Consider the following 23,628-nt stretch of genomic DNA (forward strand, 5'->3'; position numbering starts at 1 on the left):
CTCTCTATTAATAATATCCAGCTTTTGGTTTCCATGGTGAGAATCTTGTTTTTGTTTACCCATTTTCCTACCTACTTGTTTTTAACTGTGATAGCCATTTTCCTAATTACCTCTTTTAGTTTTTTCATCAACTGTCTCTATTCTCATGTTTACTTTCAAAGTCAGACGTCTTATCTCTGAATTGGTCATTCCAAACAAGCCTCATTCCTCTATGCTTTAATAAGAAAAATAGCTGCACCAACAGTTTTCAGTCCTACTTCTTTCTTTAAACAAGCTGTCATGATCTAAAGGGCACATGTGACCAGGTAGTGTAGCTCAGGCTCTGGATTCAGAGTTGAGGTCCAGACACTGACTGTGACCATGGGCAGGTCATAGGACCCCAATGCCATCACCTGCAAAATGGGCAAAATGCGGGAGATACCAAGGGAACATTTCATGCAAAGATGGACACAATAAAGGAGAGACAGTGTGGACCTAAGAGAAACAGAAGACATTAAGAAGAAGCACCAAGAATACATAGAAGAACTATACAAAAAAGAGCTTCATGACCCAGATAACCATAATGGTGTGATCACTCACCTAGAGCCAGACATCCTGGAGTGTGAAGTTAAGTGGACCTTAGGAAGCATCACTGCAAACAAAGTTAGTGGAGGTGATGGAATTCCAGTTGAGCTATTTCAAATCCCAGAAGATGATGCTATCTAAGTGCTGCACTCAGTATGCCAGCAAATTTTGAAAACTCAGCAGTGGCCACGGACTGGAAAAATGTCAGTTTTCATTCCAATCCCAAAGGAAGGCAATGCCAAAGAATGTTTAAACTACCACACAATTGTACTCATTTCACATGCTGTCAAGGTCATGCTCAAAATCCTCCAAGCTAGGTTTCAACAGTATGTGAACCAAGAACTTCCAGATGTACAAGCTGAATTTAGAAAAGGCAGAGGGATCAGAGATCAAAAGGCCAACATCCAATGGATCATGGAAAAAGCAAGAGAATGCCAGAAAAACATCTGCTTCTCCTTCATTGACAACGCTAAAGCTTTTGACTGTGTGGATCACAACAACCTGGAAAATTCTTAAAGAGATGGGAATATCAGACCACCTTACCTGAGAAACCTGTATGCAGGTCAAGAAGGAACAGTTAGAACCGGACATGGAATAATGAACTGATTCAAAATTGGGAAAGGAGTGAGTCAAGGCTATATATTGTCACCATGCTTATTTAAATTCTGTGCAGAGTACATCATGAGAAATGCTGGGCTGGTTGAAGCACAAGCTGGAATCAAGATTGCTGGGAGAAATATCAATAACTTCAGATATGCAGATGACACCACCCTTATGGCAGAAAGCAAAGGGGAACTAAAGAGCCTTGTGATGAAAGAAAGAAGAGAGTGAAAAAGCTGGCTTAAAACTCAGCATTCAGAAAACTAAGATCCTGGCATCTAGTCCCATCACTTCATCACAAATAGTGGGGAAACAATGGAAACAGTGACAGACTTTATTTTCTTGAGCTCCAAAATCACTGCAGATGGTGACTGCAACCATAAAATTAAAAGATGCTTGCTCCTTGGAAGAAAAGCTACAACAAACCTAGACAATGTATTTTTCTCTGCTTTATAAAGCAGAGACATTACTTTGCTGACAAAGGTCCATGTAGTCAAAGCTATGGTTTTTCCAGTAGTCATGTATGGATGTGAGAGTTGGACCATAAAGAAGGCTCTCTAACTGTGGTGTTGGAGAACTCTTGAGAGTCCCTTGGACAGCAAGGAGATCCAACCAGTCCATCCTAAAGGAAATCAACCCTGAATATTCATTGGAAGGACTGATGCTGAAGCTGAAGCTTCAATACTTTGGCCACCTGATGTGAAGACCCGACTCACTGGAAGACCCTGATGCTGTGAAAGACAGAAGGCAGGAGGAAAAAGGAACGACAAAGGACATATGGTTGAATGGCATCACCAACTCAATGGACATGAGTTTTAGCAAGCTCCGGCAGATAGTGAAGGACAGGGAAGCCTGGGGTGCTACAGTCCATGGGGTAGCCAAGAGTTGTACATGACTGAGTGACTGAAGAACAGCAACAACTCCCCACCTCATAGGTTTGTCTTGAGAATTAAATGAAGCAATGCATTAAAGCGCACATGCTTTGCAAGTGTCTCGTGTAGGGGCTGGTTCCCTACAGACTTAAGGCAAGACACCTGTTTTGTAAGTAAAGTTTTATTAGAACACAGCCATCCCCCTGCACTTCCTATTGTCTGTGGCTGCTTCCCCAATGTAACAGTTGAGTCCAGTAGTTGCAACAGAGACCATATGGCTCACAAGCCTGAAATGATTACTCACTGGCCCTGTAAGAAAGTTTGCCAATCCCCTGATTCAAAACATAAAATCCAACTAAGTGAAGTTTCACGTCTAAAAAAAAAAAAAATTCCTAACAGACGATTTCCCTTACCCTTTATTTAGTACTTTATACCCTGAATATTGAGAACACAGTACATAGGTTGTTGTTGTTTCTGAATACCCTTTCACCTCAAATACTTTTTTGGAGCCTTATGCCAGAACACACATGCCAGTACCTAGTGAATTATTTAAAATGTCTCCCAGCCTCGCAAACCCAGCCCAGTAATGATAAATTCCCCCACGCATGTATTTTCTCCCATCAAAATAAGACTTAAGCTAAGTCTTGGAAGTTCCATCTTTTCTGTGACATTTGCAGAGAGTGAGAAGAAAGGGCAGCCTTGGACTTAGCAGTGGGTAGCTTGCAGCTCTCCTTAACTGGAGAAGAGGCATCTTGACTTCAGTACTGTCGCCCAGAAGTTTTCCACATTCAAACGACTCCTCTCTAGTCTGAGGGGGCCTGAACGCGCTAACCTGGATGCTATAACGTTGCTCTATTCATTCCAGTTAGTGAAGTCCAAGATCTCAGCCATTCCAGCATAGATTTCCCTGGAGGCAGAATAATAAATTTGCATTGTCTCCACTGGGGAAAGTGCCCCAACTCAGGAACTGTGGCATTTCGATCAAGTATGGAGTGTAGTCACCACTTCAGCCTGCACAGACCTCGTAAGAACCATTCCCTGTGGGCTGGGTCAGAGCCCACTGACAATCGTGTCACCTGTGTATTGGCTCCTGATAACTGGGTTTGGCACCTGTTTCTGGCATGGGTTTCAGTGTCTTGTCTTATTAATTATTCAGTTATTTTTGGCTGTGCTGGGTCCTCATTGCTGCGTGGGCTTTTCTCTAGTGGCAGCAAGCAAGGGCTGCTCTGTAGTTGGAGCTTCTCATTGCAACAGGCTCCAGGGCACAGGCTTCAGTAGCTGTGGCAGTGCGCTCCGTAGTTGCAGCTCCCAGGTTTTAGAGCACAGGCTCAGTAGTTGTGGCACACAGGCTTAGTTTTTCTGCAGCATGTGGGATCTTCTCGGACCAGGAATTGAATGGGTGTCTCTTGCACTGGCAGGTGGCTTCTCCACCACTGAGCCACCAGGGAAGCCCCAGGATCATCTTTTTTTTTTAACAGGAAAAATAAAATCATTTAAGGTTTGGAGAACTTGAGTGACAGCTAGGTTTCTCAGTGCTAAGAAACATGACCAAGAATAAAATGATACACCATTATAAATAATCCAGCAGGACTAGGAAATTTATAGACTCAGAGTTTTGATAATCATCAAATGTTAGATCTGGAAAGGCCCTTACACATCGCCCCATCTCACTTCTTCTTTTAATAAATAGGAAAACTGAGAAACAGATGTCAGCTGACTTCATTGATTCATACAAAACCACAAAGCAACCTAGCTGCAAAGCCTGGTCCCCTAATTCAATCCAGTCGTCTTTTTTACTCCCTCGCATTCTGTCTGTGGATCTGAGATAAGGCCCATGACAATGATCAGAAGATCCTTTCACATAGACACAACAGCTTGCACGATAAATTCATTTTCTTAAAAAAAAAAATGTAAATAGATGTATTCAATAATTATTACCTAGCCAAATCCTTCTGCCTTTTGTATCTGAAATGTTGATGGTCTGACACACAGGACTTGGCAACTTTTGTGAATGTTACATCTGCTGATTTTTAAGACCTTACTTCATTCCACAGCATATTGCCAGTATTTCAAAAATCAAATCCTACTAATTCACTTGATGTTTTCTGTCAGCACCGGATGCAGTTTCTATTTAGATAGCACGTGTCAACATGAACCCCTTCAAAAATGCTAGTGTAACATATTAACCCAGCATTTTTTTTAAGTATCAACCAGTATTCACAGAGAAACAAGGTGGGTTCTTGCCCTGTTGCTTGAAGCAGTAGTGAAGATACAAGGAAGTGGGCAGAATGCATCATTGAATCAATAAGCAAGAGTTCTAAAGTTTAATATGATTTCTGCAACTTGATGCTGAACCTTGGATGTTTTCCAAGGCTTTTAACTTACTGAGAATCAGCCAGCTTTCCCCCCAAGCCATTGACTTGAGGCAGTCTATGTGCCTTTTATCTTAATATATTCGTTCCCCTTTTTAAAGTTTCCATCTGAAAAAGTGCTGAAGAAATAAAGATCATCCTCTGCCAGCCGGCTAGACCGTATTTTGTTTCCATATGTAAGATAGCTAACAAGTTAAACATATGTCATGTTACTTCCTCAACTCATCTTAGAACACACTACAGACAAGGCCTTGAAAATACATTCATGGAGAGGGTTTGGGCTGCTCTTGATTCTAACCCTTGTCATAATTATTTTACTCCCTGCCATCTTTCCAATCATGTTTATCTTTACTTTTTAAAATAAATTTATTTACTTAATTTTGGCTGCACTGGGCTTTGTTGCGGCACACGGGCTTGGTTGCTCCTTGGCATGTAAGATCTTCCAGACCAGGGATCAAACCCCTGGCTCCTGCCTTGGAAGGCGGATTCTTAACCACTGGACCACCAAGGAAGTCCTGTGTTTGCCTTTTAAAAGGCAAAACAGTTTATGGCTAGACTTTACTCTGGGTACATGGACCGTCCTATGGTCATCCTGTAAAGTAATACAAAATAGTGGAACTGAGTTCTGAGTTTTTTGGTTGTTTTATTATATTAAGATTATAGATCAGTCATGGTGGTCACGTCATTCCTAGTTTACAATCCCAGTCCTAGTTTCTATCTTGACCGTTCAGAAAAGGAATCTTTGTGTTGTGTTTATAATGATGTCAGACAGGTGTTTTTCCCCTGTGATTTTTTTTTTTTTTTTTGAAATGGATAAGGCTCATTTGGTCTGGCATTTTCTACCTCTTCTGGAACCTTTGGAGCATGAATAATTTTAGGATAGCCAGCTCTGGGGGTAACTGTGAATTATAACAAATATCCTGTGCAAAATGACTGTAATTTTCTTTGAATTTCTTAAAATGGATTGCACTTTCTATCATCCGAAAGAGAAGTACTTGAACAAACTTTAAACTCATTCTCATCTGTGGTGTGTATAGTTTTACCTTTAAATGGGAAGACCCCATACCCTAAGAACTAGGTGTTTTATAGTCTCATTTAAATTGTTTGTTGCCTATTATGTTTGTTAGAATACCTGCTTTAACAGTCCATACTTCCAGTTTCGATTACCACTTCTGTTCTGAAGTGGGTTGGAAACTGGTAACCGAGTTGGGTAGAGTTTAGTTAGATAGGAGTAGGTACTCTAAATTAAGGTCCTTAAAGGCTTTTTCCATAAGCCCTCATGTCACATCTTCTTGGCTGCTCAGAGGCCTTTAGTTCACTGCCTTTTTCTTGCCTACATTTCAGAGAGATCAGAAATTATCAATTACTATACAGCTGAAGTTGAACAATTCTATGAAGACCTACAAGACCTTCTAGAACTAACACCCAAAAAAGATGTCCTTTTCATTATAGGGGACTGGAATGCAAAAGTAGGAAGTCAAGAAACACCTGGCGTAACAGGCAGGTTTGGCCTTGGAGTACAGAATGCAGCAGGGCAAAGGCTAATAGAGTTTTGCCACGAGAACGCACTGGTAATAGCAAACACCCTATTCCAACAACACAAGAGAAGACTCTACACGTGGACATCACCAGATGGTCAACACCGAAATCAGATTGATTATATTCTTTGCAGCCAAAGATGGAGAAGCTCTATGCAGTCAGCAAAAACAAGACCGGGAGCAGACTGTGGCTCGGATCATGAACTGCTTATTGCCAAATTCAGACTTAAATTGAAGAAAGTAGGGAAAACCACTAGACCATTCAGGTATGACCTAGAGCAAATCCCTTATGAGTATACAGTAGAAGTGACAAATAGATTTAAGGGACTAGACCTGATAGACAGAGTGCCTGATAACTATGGACAGAGGTTTGTGACATTGTACAGGAGACAGGGATCAAGAAAATCCCCATGGAAAAGAAATGCAAAAAAGCAAAATGGCTGTCTGAGGAGGTCTTACAAATAGCTGGGAAGAGAAGAGAAGCAAAAAACAAAGGAGAAAAGGAAAGATATTCCCATCTGAATGCAGAGTTCCAAAGAATAGCAAGGAGAGATAAGAAAGCCTTCCTCAGCGATCAGTGCAAAGAAATAGAGGAAAACAACAGATTGGGAAAGACTAGAGATCTCTTCAAGAAAATTAGAGATACCAAAGGAACATTTCATGCAAAGATAGGCTCGATAAAGGACAGAAATGGTATGGACCTAACAGAAGCAGAAGATATTAAGAAGAGGTGGCAAGAATACACAGAAGAACTGTACAAAAAAGATCTTCACGACCCAGATAATCACGATGGTGTGATCACTCACCTAGAGCCAGACATCCTGGAATGTGAAGTCAAGTGGGCCTTAGAAAGCATCACTACGAACAAAGCTAGTGGTGGTGATGGAATTCCAGTTGAGCTATTTCAAATCCTCAAAGATGATGCTGTGAAAGTGCTGCATTCGATATGCCAGCAAATTTGGAAAACTCAGCAGTGGCCACAGGACTGGAAGAGGTCAGTCTTCGTTCCAATCCCAAAGAAAGGCAATGCCAAAGAATGCTCAAACTACCACACAATTGCACTCATCTCACATGCTAGTAAAGTAATGCTCAAAATTCTCCAAGCCAGGCTTCAGCAATACGTGAACCGTGAACTTCCAGATGTTCAAGCTGGTTTTAGAAAAGGCAGAGGAGCCAGAGATCAAATTGCCAATATCCGCTGGATCATCGAAAAAGCAAGAGAGTTCCAGAAAAACATCTATTTCTGCTTTATTGACTATGCCAAAGCCTTTGACTGTGTGGATCACAATAAGCTGTGGAAAATTCTGAAAGAGACGGGAATACCAGACCATCTGACCTGTCTCTTGAAAAACCTGTGTGCAGGTCAGGAAGCAACAGTTAGAACTGGACATGGAACAACAGACTGGTTCCAAATAGGAAAAGGAGTACGTCAAGGCTGTATATTGTCACCCTGCTTATTGAACTTCTATGCAGAGTACATCATGAGAAACGCTGGGCTGGAAGAAACACATGCTGGAATCAAGATTGCCGGGAGAAATATCAATAACCTCAGATATGCAGATGACACCACCCTTATGGCAGAAAGTGAAGAAGAACTAAAGAGCCTATTGATGAAAGTGAAAGAAGAGAGTGAAAAAGTTGGCTTAAAGCTCAACATTCAGAAAACTAAGATCATGGCATCTGGTCCCATCACTTCATGGGAAATAGATGGGGAAACAGTGGAAACAGTGTCAGACTTTATTTTTTGGGGCTCCAGAATCACTGCTGATGGTGACTGCAGCCATGAAATTAAAAGACGCTTACTCCTTGGAAGGAAGGTTATGGCCAACCTAGATAGCATGTTTAAAAGCAGAGACATTACTTTGCCAACAAAAGTCCGTCTAGTCAAGGCTATAGTTTTTCCAGTGGTCATGTATGGATGTGTGAGTTGTACGGTGAAGAAAGCTGAGCGCCGAAGAATTGATGCTTTTGAACTGTGGTGTTGGAGAAGACTCTTGAGAGTCCCTTGGACTGCAAGGAGATCCAATCAATCCATCCTAAAAGAGATCAATCCTGGGTGTTCATTGGAAGGTCTGATGTTGAAGCTGAAACTCCAATACTTTGGCCACCTCATGCGAAGGGTTGACTCATTGGAAAAGACCCTAATGCTGGGTAGGATTGGGGGCGGAAGGAGAAGGGGACGACAGAAGGTGAGATGGTTGGATGGCATAACCGACTCGATGGACATGGGTTTGGGTAGACTCCGGAAGTTGGTGATGGACAGAGAGGCCTGGCGTGCTGCAATTCATGGGGTCGCGAAGAGTCAGACATGACTGAGCGACTGAACTGAACTGAACTGATACAGCCTGAATTTTGTCAGATGTAAGAATGAATTTTAAAAATGAAGAGTGAATGAATTTAGAGGTGGCCAATTTTTATGTTATTTCCAGTTTTTAAAAATCGCATCTTTTCTTTACCATGAGTCAGATGTCATTTATTTTCAAGAGTCATTCAGAACGATAAAATTGGATACAATGGTGAGGCTAATTATTTCAGTGTTTGAAGACAGCCCAATGCTTTTTTTGTCGTCTGTGGTTTCGAGACCTCCTCTGAAAAACTACCGGTTGGCAAGCCCTCCTTTGCGCCGTCACAAATTAAATCATGGCCATTGTAGTTGTCATCCTTGCCCTATTTCCTGTTTAAAAAAATAAAACTCAGGATTGACATTTGTCTTAACTCTTGATGCCCTTTGCTTCCCATTTTCTGCCATTTTCCCATAGAAGAGAGTTATAAAAACTGAAGTTTGGGGAGGGAAAGATCTAATACTGATCAAATATTGTCTATTTAACCAAATATCAATCAGATCAATCCTGATTTTTTTTTTTTTTCCAAGAGTTGCGATTTTAACCTCTATTCCATGTCAGTCTCTAAAAGAACTGTTCTTAGGGGAAAAGTTGCCTGTTGACAGAGCCAGAGAGACAGAAGAGAGGGGAGAAAATGTGTGTCTCAAAAAAAAAAAAGAAAGAAAAGAAAATGTGTGTCTCTGTGTGTGTGTGTAAAATTTTACGTCAGTGTTTTTAAATGTTGCTTGACCCTGGGGTATTAACTCTGAATGGTGTTATGAACAGTAAAACCCTGATAGTTTCCTGGATTAGACCTATTAGAGTTGTTTAGATAACACACTTTGAATTACTTCCTCTCAGGAAGCATTGAAATTGGAAATGTTAACCAGGCACGCATACCCAAGCACTTAAGACAGAACGCACTGTTTCTTTTGCTATTAAAAAAAAATCTTAAAGAAATTATGCAAATAAATCACATCTGTAGAAACCAGAGGAGATTGTTTGGCTCAGCTGCCAAAGGAAAAGCACTTATTTATGAGCTCCTTCCTCTGTCACTGACAGTGACCACAAGATCTGTCAGTATGCTAGTCTCCTAATATACGCAGAGCTAATTGCCAGTGTGAACGGTGACATCAGAGTTGGAAGCTTGGAATCACAGATTGTGTGCACATATGTTATGCATTTTTATGTAGGGTAGTAGGAGTAACTTCCTTTAGAAGTACAGATATACAGGAATCTGTAGACAAAACTGTTGCGTGCGCCCGGAGCTTGACATTTACTGAAGATGGTTTTGATCTGTTTAATCTGTGTGAATTCTGTCTCACGAACCATGTGGACATTCTCTTTCAGTTTCATTTGGTGTGCGGTACTCACCAGATCTATGATTTTTTCATCCTGGAAGGTGTATGTTTATAAAGGTAAATAAGGAAAAATAGTCAGTACCAAAGTTACTGACTCTAGAAGCTAGAAAGAGATGTTTCTTCTTCTTATTCCCTCATGTTTGAGAAGCACTGTTGGCTCCTTGTCTGTTCCCTGGAAACAGTTTGTTGTATGAGTGGACATTGTGTGTGTCTCAAATCTCATGAGAACCCTTTCTCTCAACATCCCTGTCTCCAACCTGATCCAAATGGATGATGGACTGCCAAGTTTTTATTTTACCAAGTTCCAATAAAAAGGAAGTACAGCACTGCATCTGAGCTTGTTGGAGACCAATTTATCTTAAAACAGTGTATTATGAATCATTTCAATATGTTCATTTCCTTTGGGATGTAACTGTAATGATATTTCAGGCCCTATTCTGACATTAAGTTTTATTCCGGGATAACACATTCAATAAAAATTTGAGCAGTTCTTTAGTACAGAAGGAAAGATAATGCTTAGAGTTAGTGGTTTGGGCTTGAAAGCAGTAGTGCATGAAAACAGAAAACAACATGAAAATACAGAGACGTGAAAGGCAATGTGAAACACTTATAAGAATTAAAACTTTTAAGAATTATTGTTAATAAAAGCAATAATAACAGTTATTGAGTTAGTGAGAGCTTACCACTGTGCAAAGTTGTTTACCTACAGTAATTAAACTTGAGAAGTAGCTGATGGTGTTCTCATTTTCCAGATGAGGAAACTGAGACTCAGAAAGGTAAAACACAGGACTTCCCTGGTGGTCCAATGTGTCCAATGTTAAGAATTCGCCTTCCAGTGCAAGGGACCTGGGTTCAATCCCTGATTGGAGAGCTAAGATCCCACATGACAAGCAAGCCCAAGTGCCACAACGAAGATCCAGCACCGCCAAAAATAAATAAATAAATAAAACAAAATGGCAAAACTTTTTCTAAGGTTACTTAACAGTAAACAGGATTCAAACTCATGTTGTAGCTTAGTTGTTAGTATTGTACCGTTGATAGTATCGTACCAATTAATTTCCTAAGGCTGCGGTTCATTTGTTCATCACCAGGGGTCAGGAGACTTTTTCTGTAAAGGGACAAAGAGTGAATCGTTCGGAGTTAGCAGGCCATACAGTCTCTGTTGCAGCTACTTAACATTGTCAGTGGAGAGTGAAGGCAGCCACAGACCATGCAGAAACAAATGGGCGTAGCAGTGTCGTAATAAAACTTTATTTGTAAAATCAGGTGGAAAGTGTCAAGATCATAAAAAAACAAGGCAAGTTCAAGACATTCACAGAACAGAGAACTGGGTGGTATCCTAGTTTGGTCTGGAAACAGAAAAAGGACCTTTGCTAAAAAATTGAGTGAAATCCAAATAAAGCTTATAATGTAGTTAATAGACTATACCAATGTTCATTTCTTAGTTTGACAATGTGCCATGGTTTTATAAGATGTTAATAGAAGAAACTAGGTGAGGTGTATACAGGAACTCTCTGTACTATCTTTGCAACTTTCCTACAAATGTGAAAGTATTCCAAGTAAAAGTTAAATTTTATTTATTTGTTATTGATTTAAATTCCTAAACTTACTCCAACATGGAGAAGTCCACGTGAATGCTGAGTCCAAAAATAAACACAGTTGAGTCTTGTCAAAAAATAATTATAAAACTTATCTGAGTCCCCTAAAATGGCTCTTAAACCTTAGGAGCCTGAACTCCTGTTAAAAGCAATATTGTTCTGCCATTTATGTGCTGATAATGCCTCCTCCAGAATAATTCCTGGCCAGAGACAACAGAACTGTTTGTTTTTTTATAGCACTACTGTTAATTGACAAATTGGTTTTGCCCAAGGTTAAAATTATGTAAAGACCTATAATGGGTAAGAAATTATTTACAAGGATTCTTACTACTTAGTTCTCTAAGAACATAATGATTACTACCCATTAAGCAATATGAATAATGTCAGTCACTTTACCCAAGATGCTTTGTTAACATACAAGAAAAAAATCCATCTCAGGCTTAATGTAAGCTTGATACTAAAACATGATAAAGATAAAATAGAACTGTAGGCTAATCTCACCTGTGACTGATACTGGGTTGGCCAAAAAGTTCATTGGAGTTTTCCATAAGATGCAATGAAAATCCTAAACAAAGTTTTTGGCCAACCCAGTACATCACATATAGATCAAATGCTGTTTAGGAGAATCATGCAGTATAGTTTTAAGTGCACCATAATCACACAGAGATTATTTCAGGCATGTAGGGTTGTTTTGGGGCTTCCCTGGTGACTCAGCTAGTCAAGAATCCACCTACAATGCGGGAGACCTGGGTTCCATCCCTGGATTGGGAAGATCCCCTGAAGGAGGGAATGCTAACCCACTCCAGTATGCTGGCCTGGAGAATCCCCATGGACAGAGGAACCTGGCGGGCTACAGTCCGTGGGGTCACAAAGAGTCAGACATGACTGAATGACTAAGCACAGCACAGAGTTGTTTTAATATTTGGAAACATACTGTTACAATATAAAATCCATACATCAAAATTTAAAAGAAACGTGACTATCTTATTGGATACAGAAACAGCATTTGGTAAAAAATAAAATTTAATTTCTTTGTAGAAACTTTTAGAAAACTAGAATTAGAAAGACACATCAGTAATAAAGATTTAAATATCCATTTCAAACTGACAGATTTCTCATAGTTAATGTTAAAACACAAGTGATATTCACATTAAAATCTGAAATGACACTCTCACCACCACCACTCTATTATGAGGAGAAAGGATGAAAACTTTGAAAATGAAAAGAAAATTTTTTGTTTGCATAAAAAATAGTCACCTAGGAATCCCAAGAAAATGAAGTGGGAAAACTATTACAATAAGATTACTGGACACAGAATATCAACAGAGCATATTCAACAACACAAATGAACAGTAATATTCAGGGATTGATAACAAAGGCAGACTTAAATACCAATGAGGGAATAAAAGACCTGAATACATGATGAGAGCTTTCATGTGACTTTGGAAATATGACTGTAATGATGTTACTTCTTATCAAAAAAACACCATGTAGATGTGCTTCCAATAAAATCACCAATGCAAACCATGGACAGGATGATTCTAAGGTTCATGGCGGGTGGGAGGGCTTCCCTGGTGGCTCTAATGCAGGAGACAGATTCAATCTTTGGTCCGGGAGGATGCTACCTGCTGCAGAACAGCTAAGCCCAAGTGCCACAACTATTGAGCCTGTGCTGTAGAGCCCACGTGCCCTAGAGGCCATGCTCTGCAACAAGAGAAGCCACTGCAGTGAGAAGCCTGTGCACCAGAACTAGAGTTGAGCCCCTGCTCACTGATACTAGGGGGGAAAAAAGCCCACACAGCAATGAAGACTCAGCACAGCCAAAAATAAATAAAGTTCATCTGGAGAAATAGATTAATATCTAAAAAACAAAATCTGAAATTTCCTGTTGTCATATTTTCTTTGCAGTTTTTATTTTTAAATAACTTCTGTCTTAAAGAATTGTTGCAGAATAATATATCCCTAACCACTTTCGGTTCACCAGCTCTTAGCATTTTGCACACTTGTTTTATCATTCTGTATGCCCACACATGCATATACATATATATGTATAACTTACACTTTTCTGAACCATTCAAGAATGAATTGTATACCTATGCCCCTTGCCCCTTAATAATCAGTGTATATTTCCAAAGAATAAGGGTATTTTCTTATGTAAGTACAGTGCGTTGATAGTACTTTTACTTACAGTCTATATTCTAACTTTGCCAAGTGTTCCAATATAGTACTTTACAGCATTTTTTTCTTTCAGTACAGAATTCATTCCAGAATCATGTATTACATTTACTTTTCATTTCTATCTTTCACTTTAATCTGGAACAGTTCTTCAACTTTTCTTTGTTTTTCATCACATGGATGTTTTTTAAGAATACACACTAGATATTTTACAGAATATTTCTCATTTGGGGTTTGTCTGATATTTCCTCATGATTAGATTCCATTAATGAATGCCCTTATAGGTGGAATGTTATGTGAGTGAGGTTCTGACCTTCTCAGGTAATCACACCCATAGGTATGTGATGGAAATACACTTCTTTTTGGTGATTTTAGATTTTATCACTTGTTTCTACCCTCTACAATTACTTCTCCTCCTCTGGCAATTAATAAGCTTCTGGATGAAGACATTTTAAGATCTTGCTCATTACTATTTCTTTAATCAAACTTCTATAAATTCAGTAATTATTAATGATTCTGGCATATAATCTTTACTGTAATTAAGTACAAAATTATAATTTTTCCAGTCCCACCACTTCTCTACATTTGTCAGGTCTTCCCCACTCATTTTTTTCATTCATTCATCTTTTTGTTAACAATATGGACCAGTGGGGCTAGTTCAGGCTGGTTCCTGTGTCCTTCCGACAGGATCCCATCATCTTAAGATCGTTTCTTTACTTCCCAGCACAACAGAGCATTCCCAGCTCATCTTGTATCTTTCTTGCTCTAGCCTTGGAATCAGTCACTTATTCTAGGAGCCCTGGTTCCTCTTAATGAGGAATGGTGATAGTGGGAGTCTTTGCTTGTAATCTCTTTGAAAGGACAAAGCTGATTAGTGTGTGTGTGTGTGTGTTCTTAAAATTATGAGTTGATACTAATGCATTCAATTCCATTCCAAACCCATGGAGTTCTTTCTTGCTTTTCTCAATTCCATACTTCTATCTCCCCTGCCACAGTGGAAACTCCCAAACTATGGACACATTTACTCATTTGTTCAATCCTACAACACATGTAAAGTTGTTTGAGATTCACTGTCCCTATACCTCTATGCAAAACAAATCTACTAAAAAGAACACAATCTTGGTCGGTCTTTTGTTTTCCCTACTGGCACTGTATAGTCGGTGTTCCAAAGTCACTTTGATTATTTCTCTGTCTCCAGGGCTATTATTCATTTGAAATACAGTTGGGTTCATCTATTTGCATTTGCATTCAGTTTTTGTTTAATTTCTTGTTAATTTTATTTTTTTTTAATATGTAGACCATTAGCCCACTTTCTAACAGTCGAAACTCCATGGCATGATTTACTCACAGAGGTGCCACTTGCCCTCATGTCCCTTCCCCCAGGTTCCTCACTCCCCTCCCTCCTGGAAGTAACCAATTTCATTGTTTTCTGGTTTATTTTTCTTATGTTCCTTTTTAAAAAAAAAGGCAGAAATATATGTATACTAACTTTTCCTTCTTTCTTAAACAAGATGGTGGTATACCTTATACATTTTCATGTTCTTTGCTTTTTTTTTTTTTAAACTTAATCTATTCTAGAAGTCATTCCATACCGATTCATTGAACTAAGAATCCTCTTTCTTTCTCACATAATATCAGTTCATATGTGTACCACAGTTTATTCAATCAATTGTCAATGTTTGGGCGTTTAAATAGATTCCAATATTTTACAAATACAAACAATGCTATAATGAATAACCTTGTACATGTGTATTTTCATACTGTTGGAGAAATATCTTTGGGGTAAATTCCTAAAAGTAGTATTGCTGAGTGGAAGGATAAATGCATGAATAGTTTGTTGCATTTCCACCAGCTATGAACTAGAGTGCCTATTTCCCCATACCTTTACCAACGGAGTGCAGTGTCAAGCTTCTGAATATTTATCAGTATTCCAGGTGAGAAATGGTATCTCAATGTAATTGTAGTTGACATTTCTCTGGTTGTGAGAGAAGTTGAACATCTTTTCATACATGCATCTTTTCTATTATGCATCTTTTTAATGAGTTGATTTTTCATGACATTTCTGTTTTTCTGGAGGGTTTGGGGTCATTTTTTAAAGAGCTGCTTATGTATTAGGGATATTAGCTCCTTTTCTGTGATATACACTGGAAATATTTTCTCTCAGTCTGTTACTTGACTTTTGACTCCGATTCTCTTTTCTCTTTCTATCCAAAAACTTTGAGTCAGAATAACCACAAGTGAGGGCTATTGTTACCAGATCTCAAAGTGTGTGATAAGGATATAGAAATTAAAACAACATTGTTATGATGTGAAAATAGGCAGAAAGATCATTAGGAAAAAATATATGTATGCATTTGAATGTATGTGTTTTATAAATTTAATATATGATAAATGTGGCACTTCAAATCTGAGATGAAAGGGATGGTTATTTGGAAATGTACTGGACACTAGGTTACATATTTAAAAAATTAGAGCCCTATCTTAAATAATCCAAAGAAATTTTATATAAATAAGTGAAATAAATATTTAATAAATGAAACCATCAAAATAGCAGAAGTAAATATTGGTTAATGATATCAGCATTTCTCAGCCTCAGCACTCGTGAAAATTGGACTGGATGAATCTTTGCTGTGGGGGTTGTCGTGTGCCTTGTAAGCATTTTTAGCACCATTCTTTGTCTCTACCCACTAGATGTAAATAGCACCCTCAGAGTCATGGCAATCTGGAATGTCTCAGGACACCCAGGGAGGTGGGGGAGGGGACAAAAACACACCTAGATCGGAACCACTGATCTGTATCTACTCAACGAGGAGGAGCGTAACACCCAAGAATGAACTCACAAAGGAAATCTTTTAAAATGTTTGCTACATTAAAAGAACAAAAGAAACTAATACTTAAACCATAGAATTGGAATTCAGGCAACATATTAGGAAATATATAGCATAAAGGACATTCACATTGCATAAAAAGCAGTCAATAAGATGACCATCACAGGGCTTCCCTGGTGGTCCAGTGGTTAAGAGTCCATCTGCCAGTGTAGGGGACACAGGTTCATCCCTGGTCCGGGAAGAGCCATGTACCTTGGAGCAGCTAAGCCCGGTCCACCACAGCTGCCGAGCCCAAATGCCTCAGTTACTGGAGCCTGTGCTCTGGCAACAAGAGAAGCCGCCACAACGAGGAGCCCAAGCACTGCAATGAAGAGTAGCCCCTGCTCACTGCAACTAGAGAAAGCCCGTGCACAGCAGCCAAGACCCAGAGCAACCATGAATAAATATACAAATCTTGAAAAGCCAACCATCACAATAGAAAAATGGGTGAGGGACACAAGGAGACAGCACAAAAGAAAAACTCTAAATAGCCTGATAAATACCAAAAAATTTTCACAAGCATAAATAAATGCAGGTTGCATGCTTCACCTTTAATATTGGTAAGCATTAAACTTAGTCAGCGTGGGTATGGGGAAACAACCTCATAAAGTAGAAATATGAATATGTGTAACACTGATTTAGCACACACACATGCATAATGCGCCTGAAGTATTGGGCTGGCCAAAAAGTTCATTTGGGTTTTTCATTACATCTTACAGAAAAACCTGAGCAAACTTTTTGGCCAACCCAATACAATGGGCAACACATATTAGGCCTTTCAAATATATACACAGCTTTGTCCATGCATTCTGTTTCTGAGACTTTATCCTAAGGAAGTAAAGTGCAAAATATTTCAGTACTATTTATAATTGTTAAAAATTAGGAAATCCCATCTGCCTAACAGTAGGGAATTGGTCAAATAAATTAAGGCATATCCATATGTAATGGAATGGAATTGTTAGGTCAGTATTAATATTAATGGAGTTTATGCACAGGAAAATGGACAAATTACAGTGAGAAGCAGAGCAGTAAAATTGTATATATATTAATATATATCTGAGATAGACTAATACACTTGTTTCTTTTTTTAGAACAGGAATTTATATTTTTGCATTTGAGTGGTGCAATAAGCATAGTAAAATTAGTTTTGCTTAAAATATCACTCAAGAATTTTTAATTCTTATATTAAAATAGAGTTAACAATTTTGTGTTACTTTTAAGTGTACAGCAAAGTGATTAAGTTGTACGTATACATGCTATCTATTCTTTTTTAAGTTCTTTTCCCACTTAGGTTATTGCAGAATATTGAGCTGAGTTCCCTGTGCTGTATAGTAGGTCCTTTTTGGTTATCCATTTTCAATATAGCAGTGTACACATGTCACTCTGAACCTCCCAGTTGACCGACCCCTCACCCCCAGCCCTTCCCTACTAGTAACCATAAGTTCGTTCTTTAAGTCTGTTTCTGTGTTGTAAATAAGTTCATTTGTGTCAGGTTTTTTTTTTTAGATTCCACATATAAGTGATATCATATGATAATTTGTCTTTGTCTGACTTAATTCATTTAGTATGATAACTTCCAAGTGTATCCATGTTGCTGTAAATGGCATTATTTCATTCCTTTTAATGGCTGAGTAGTATTCCAGTGTATATATGAACCAGTGTTTGGGGGGGTTTTTTTAGCCTATGTTTATTCAGCAGTTAGGTGTGACTTTGGTGTTTCATAAGCTGTACTCATGTCCTTCTACTCTGCCATCTTGTCTTTTCTGTTTTTATAAAATTGTTAACAAGTTATCTTTAGTGACTGGTCAGGTTGTATAGAATTTGCTCATTTTTATATCTGTATTTTCTAATAATTCTTCCAGTGAATGTGAGTAGTTTGTATAATAAAAGAATAGGAGAAATGAGACATTTCTTAAATCCTTTGTCCCAACTTCAGAAAATTTAATAAAATTAGCAAAACTTGAAAGGTAAAAAATTAGTAGAATTTTAATAGTTTAAAAGGTATTTTCTACATTAGTATTCATGGAAATATTTGTATAATTGAAAAAGATACAATGATAAAATTAAGGTCTCAAAATAATTATCTACATGGTAGAATACATAGGAAAAGAAACTAGAAGGATGTTTACCAAACCATTAACCATAGTCAGACTCGTGGGTGTTATTTTCTTTTTATGTTTGTCTTCTATATTTCCCAAAATTTTAATAAGGAATACAAGGTACCTTGTTCTTCAGGGAAAAAAAGTGTTTTTTTTTAAAGTCTAAACTAACATCATCTTGTTATTGTTAACCACATAAATGTTATAGGAGAAATGGAGTGTCTAAATTTAGTATTAAAACAGCATTTTCCTTTGTGCATGCACATCTGTGTCTTAATATCAAGTTTTCTACTTCTCCGTGTGAATAAACTAAAGAAAACAACTCTGAAATTTGATTTATCCTATCGTAGGTTGCTTCGGGTGAATGCAATGAAGACACCGAAGTTTACAACATCACCCTGTGTACGGGGGATGAACTCACTCTAATGGGCCAGGCAGAAATCCTTTATGCAAAGACTTTCAAGGAGAAGTCACGACTCAACACCATCTTCAAAAAGATTGGGAAACTCAATTCCATCAGCAAGCTGGGAAAAGGTAAAATGCCCTGCCTCATTTGCATGAATCACCGGACCAACGAGAGCATCAGCCTCCCGTTCCAGTGCAAGGGCAGGTTTAGCACCCGAAGCCCCCTGGAGCTTCAGATGCAGGAGGGCGAGCACACCATCCGCAACATCGTGGAGAAAACCAGGCTCCCCGTGAACGTGACCGTGCCCAGCCCGCCGCCCAGGAACCCGTATGACCTCCACTTCATCCGCGAGGGGCACCGCTACAAGTTTGTGAACATCCAGACTAAGACCGTGGTGGTCTGCTGTGTGCTGCGGAACAACAAGATCCTCCCCATGCACTTCCCTTTGCACTTGACCGTCCCCAAGTTTAGCCTCCCGGAACACCTGGTCAAGGGAGAGGGATGGCCCGAAACCCTGGTCCATCACTGGCTGGGTATCTGCCAAGAACAGTTCGACATCGATGAGTATTCACGGGCAGTCCGCGACGTGAAAACCGACTGGAACGAGGACTGTAAGAGCCCCAAAAAGGGCCGGTGCACCGGCCACAACCACGTGCCCAATTCCCTTAGCTACGCTCGCGATGAGCTCACCCAGTCCTTCCACCGGCTCTCGGTCTGTGTGTATGGCAACAATCTCCATGGCAACAGCGAGGTGAACCTCCACGGCTGCAGGGACCTGGGGGGAGAGTGGGCCCCCTTTCCTCACGACATCCTACCCTATCAGGACTCGGGGGACAGCGGGAGCGACTACCTTTTCCCAGAAGCTGGTGAAGAATCTGCGGGCATGGCAGGGAAGTCGGAACTTCCTTATGAAGAGCTATGGCTGGAGGAAGGAAAGCCCAGCCATCAGCCTCTCACTCGCTCTCTGAGCGAGAAGAGCAGATGCGATCAGTTTCGAGGTTCTGTCCGGTCCAAGTGTGCAACCTCTCCCCTTCCTGTGCCCGGAGCGCTGGGTGCAGCAGTGAAATCTGCAGAGATCGCCCTACCTCCGCCTCCAGTGCCTCCCAAATCCGAAGCTGTAAGTCCTTTCTGTTTTGGGGTTGATGGGCCAGTTCTTCTGTCTGCTCAGTCCTCTGCTAATTTACTTCTTTCTTAAAAAAAGGAAAACTCCCCAATGGAAGGTGATCAGAATGAGCAATTTGCTGTATTTGGAGTGAAATAGAAATACTTGGTGGATTTTTTGTTTTTTTTACCAGTTGGGAGTTAGAGTTTAACTTTATGTTTGATGAGAAACGTGTGTGTGTGTGTGAGTTGCTCAGTCATGTCTGACTCTTTGCGACCCCATGGACTGTATAGTCCACCAGGCTCCTCTGTCCATGGGATTTCCCAGGCAAGAATACTAGAATGGGTTGCCATTTCCTCCTCCAGGGGATCTTCCCGAGAAACTCAGGAGAGTTTTATTAGGAGAGGTTTAAACATGCTGCCTGGAGAACAGATAATAGGGCGGAGAGAGCAGAAGGCTGAGCAGAGAAAAGGTACGAACTTGGTAACAGGTATGGAATGATGGTGCCCTGAGCTCCAGCTGTCTGTAGCAGCAGATGGCAGGGAGAAATGAGCTACTTGGGAACATTTTAGAGATGCAACTAGCAGTATTACTGATAAATTGGGTGTGGGTAGTGAAGGAGAGAAATCAGGAGACACTCTGAGATGTGTAGCCTGAGCAGCAGAGTGGATATTAGCACCACTTACACTGAAGGAATAGATTTATTTGGTGGGGGAGGAGGATCAAGAGACATCTGTCAGCATCATTTGTAACTCTCTCTTTGAAGTTACATTGAGATCAGAGTATCATGGGTGTGCTCACCCACACTCATTGAGATCAGAATGCCGTGGATGTGCCCACACACGCTCATTGAGATCAGAGTGTCACAGGTGTGTGTGTGTTCACATGCACACACACACAGACCCAAGAGCAGAACCAGGGGCCAACGTGGTTTTGTTCACCACCTCAAACACAGCTTACTCAGAGCTTGAGGAGGCATCTGTCAAATTGTAGTGGAATATAGGATAGGAGAAAGAGCCTCTGTTTTGACCATGTTCTTTGATTGACAGGCACTCTGAATCTTCTTGCCTCACTTTTTTTTATCATGAATTTCATTATATCTGAAGGGAAAAAGTGCTTGAGGCATTGGATATAGTTCTGTTCATTTATTTGATAATATCTATGGCAGTGGTTTCCTTTTTTAAAGGAAAACTTATATGAATCACAATAAATAGAAGAATTACAGTCAAAACCCATCTGAATGAAGGACAGATTGGAGGGCTGGGGTTCTCCCCATAGTCCTGTCCACTCTGCTCCCACCAGGTGGCCTCAGGGCACTCCTCTGGAACCACCGGGCTGTGCAAAGCTTTGCTTCAAACCATGGAGTTACTGGGCCTAGAAGAATCACCATCAGTAACCCCAGAAATAATGATTTTGGAATCCAGTAGCTTTCCCTTTTGTAGGGAAGGTAACACATGAAAAGAGAGAATGACTATGGAGGTAAAAATGTGGGAGGTAAACATAGGTCATGTAGAGGAGAGTGCAGAGAAGAAAAATTTCTGGTTGGGCAGGAGAAGCCTTCATGGAGATCATGGCATTTCAGATGAGCTGAGGGTATACACATGAATGGGAAGAGCAGAGAGATGAGAAGGAAAGGTGTTCCAGACAGAATGACCTGAGCAGAGGCAGGGGCAGATGAGGAAAAACACAGTTCTGCTGGCTGGGTGAAGTAGGACTGAAGAGGGAGAGTGAAGGGCAGTGGTGGCCTCAAGGCTGGACCCAGGTCCAGCCCTGGACACCCGGTAGCACTTTGTGCCAGAGCTGTCCAGGCAGAGCCCTCACTGCTGCAAAGCTCTCCTGAGAGAAGACCCACCTTCAGCTGTTAGCTCAGGACATAAAAATTCCCCAGAAATTGCAGGTCTGCACGTTCCCCTCCTCCTTACAATCTTCCAGGGTCACTCAGCAATAAATAATCTGCCTGCCAATGCAGGAGACACAGTAGACTCGAGTTTGATCCCTGGGTCAGGAAGATCCCCTGGAGGAGAAAATGGCAACCTGCTGCAGTATTGTTGCCTGGAAAATTCCAGGGACAGAGGACCCTGGCAGGCTACAGTCCATAGGGTCTCAAGAGTCAGACATGACTAGCACATACTAAGGCACAAGCCCAGAGATCCCTGTACCCAGAGAGGGGTTTGGAACATTTGTGGGAATTCTTGGTGGAGTCAGGGTCCTTGGTTCTTTTATTCATGTCAGATGGTGTTCCTCAAAAAACAGGTCAGAGGTAAGGGGAGGTAAGTAAGAGGTAAAGTACTCTTAGCAAGTACTTCAGGCACTTACAGAACTGGCTCAGCCCAACTGTATATTTGATGTTGCTTGAAGCTTAGAGTCCTTCTCTTCAACGGGAATGTGATCACATGAACTTTTCCTGTAGAACTCTGCTCCCACCTGGCACCTGGGGAGTCCTGTTTGTTGACTGACTTGTTGACTCATCCAATATGGTCACACCCAGTTATTTATGTAACCAAGTCTTGAGGTAGGAAACTGGCGATGGTTGTTTTCACTGTGGCTAATGGAAGATGAGTAAGAGCATAAATATTAAGAGGCCCTATCTTGACCTTGGTCCTAAAAGAAAAATGTTAAGAGTTAAATTTGAAACTGAAAGCAAATCTCACAGCGGAATGAAAGGTTTGGGACTCCAGTCTAAGCTGTAATTTCTTACAACATAAGAGAACCTTCCTAGAGCATATTCAGTGTTTATACAACACTCCAATCATAAAGACTTTTTATAAACACCTGAAATTACTTTATTTTCCTTTTTTAAGAATCAGGCATTTCGAATGAAGTCATAGATTTTATTGGTTCTGTGGCCATGAAACAAGTTTTCCAGTTTTAGGGTGTGCATGAGATCCAGAGAATGTCATGACTGTTAGATGTGGCTTCAACTTGTAGTTTTCAAAAGAGTACTTTAATGGGGCATAAATTCAAGTGCTCCCACAGAATTAAATAAAACTCCTTGGGATAGTGACAGTGGGGTGAGTCCAGGGAGAGAGAGATGGGCCATGTGTCTCACAGCTGTCCTTCCAATAATTAAAGATGGTAATAAGCTTTCCTGTGAGGCCATTTTCAAGTAAGGCGTTATCTAGGAAAGTGCCAAATCCCATCAGGTCTTCAGGAACAGAAGATACTGGAGTAACAGAATAGAGTCAAAGAAGACATATCTTTCTTATAAAAAGAAACAAAGCTGGTAATTGGTGAATGAGCTCTTCTTGGCCACCGTCCGTGGCCTGGTCTTATTAAGATCTACAGGGACAGTGGCTCCCTGCAGGGAGTGTCAGCCTGTGCCTTTTCTTCTGTTCTTCACCACCTGCTTCAGGGTCCTTTGTTGTTTAGTCACTAAGTATGTCCAACTCTTGCGACCCCATGAACTATAGCCCACCAGGCTCCTCTGTCCATGGGATTCTCCAGGCAAAAATACTGGAGAGGGTTGCCATTTCCTTCTCCAGGGGATCTTCCCAACCCAGGTCTCTTGCATCGTAGGTAGACTTTTTACCAACTGAGCCCCCAGGGAAGCCCCTTGAGTTATAGCAAATATCTGTGCTATTTCTCCACATTTTGATGGTCTTTGTTTCTGTAAAAAATTCTGAAAAAAATTTTCTCCTTCAACAGTAAACACTTGCTGTGTTTCTAACAGTGAGCTGCAGTTCCATCATCATCCAAGTTAATGCTTGACTATTTTCCTGCCCATATTCTGGAATGGAAAACTAGGCTGTGGGG

At 40.3% G+C, this 23,628-nt stretch overlaps 1 protein-coding gene across 2 annotated transcripts in view; it reads left to right on the forward strand.

The window, feature by feature from the left end:
• The window catches only part of GAREM1 (GRB2 associated regulator of MAPK1 subtype 1), a 227,964-nt gene that overhangs the window by 180,476 nt on the left and 23,860 nt on the right, over positions 1-23,628 (forward strand). For both annotated transcript variants that reach the window (XM_081562585.1, XM_081562586.1), the window contains exon 4: positions 18,718-19,890. In XM_081562585.1, coding sequence (XP_081418711.1) covers positions 18,718-19,890 — 1,173 coding nt within the window. The remainder of the gene's footprint in view (positions 1-18,717; positions 19,891-23,628) is intronic.

The sequence above is a fragment of the Giraffa tippelskirchi genome, chromosome 14 (assembly GCF_054371585.1).
Source record: "Giraffa tippelskirchi isolate mGirTip1 chromosome 14, T2T-mGirTip1v1.2.pri, whole genome shotgun sequence".
In the NCBI taxonomy this organism is placed as follows: domain Eukaryota; kingdom Metazoa; phylum Chordata; class Mammalia; order Artiodactyla; family Giraffidae; genus Giraffa; species Giraffa tippelskirchi.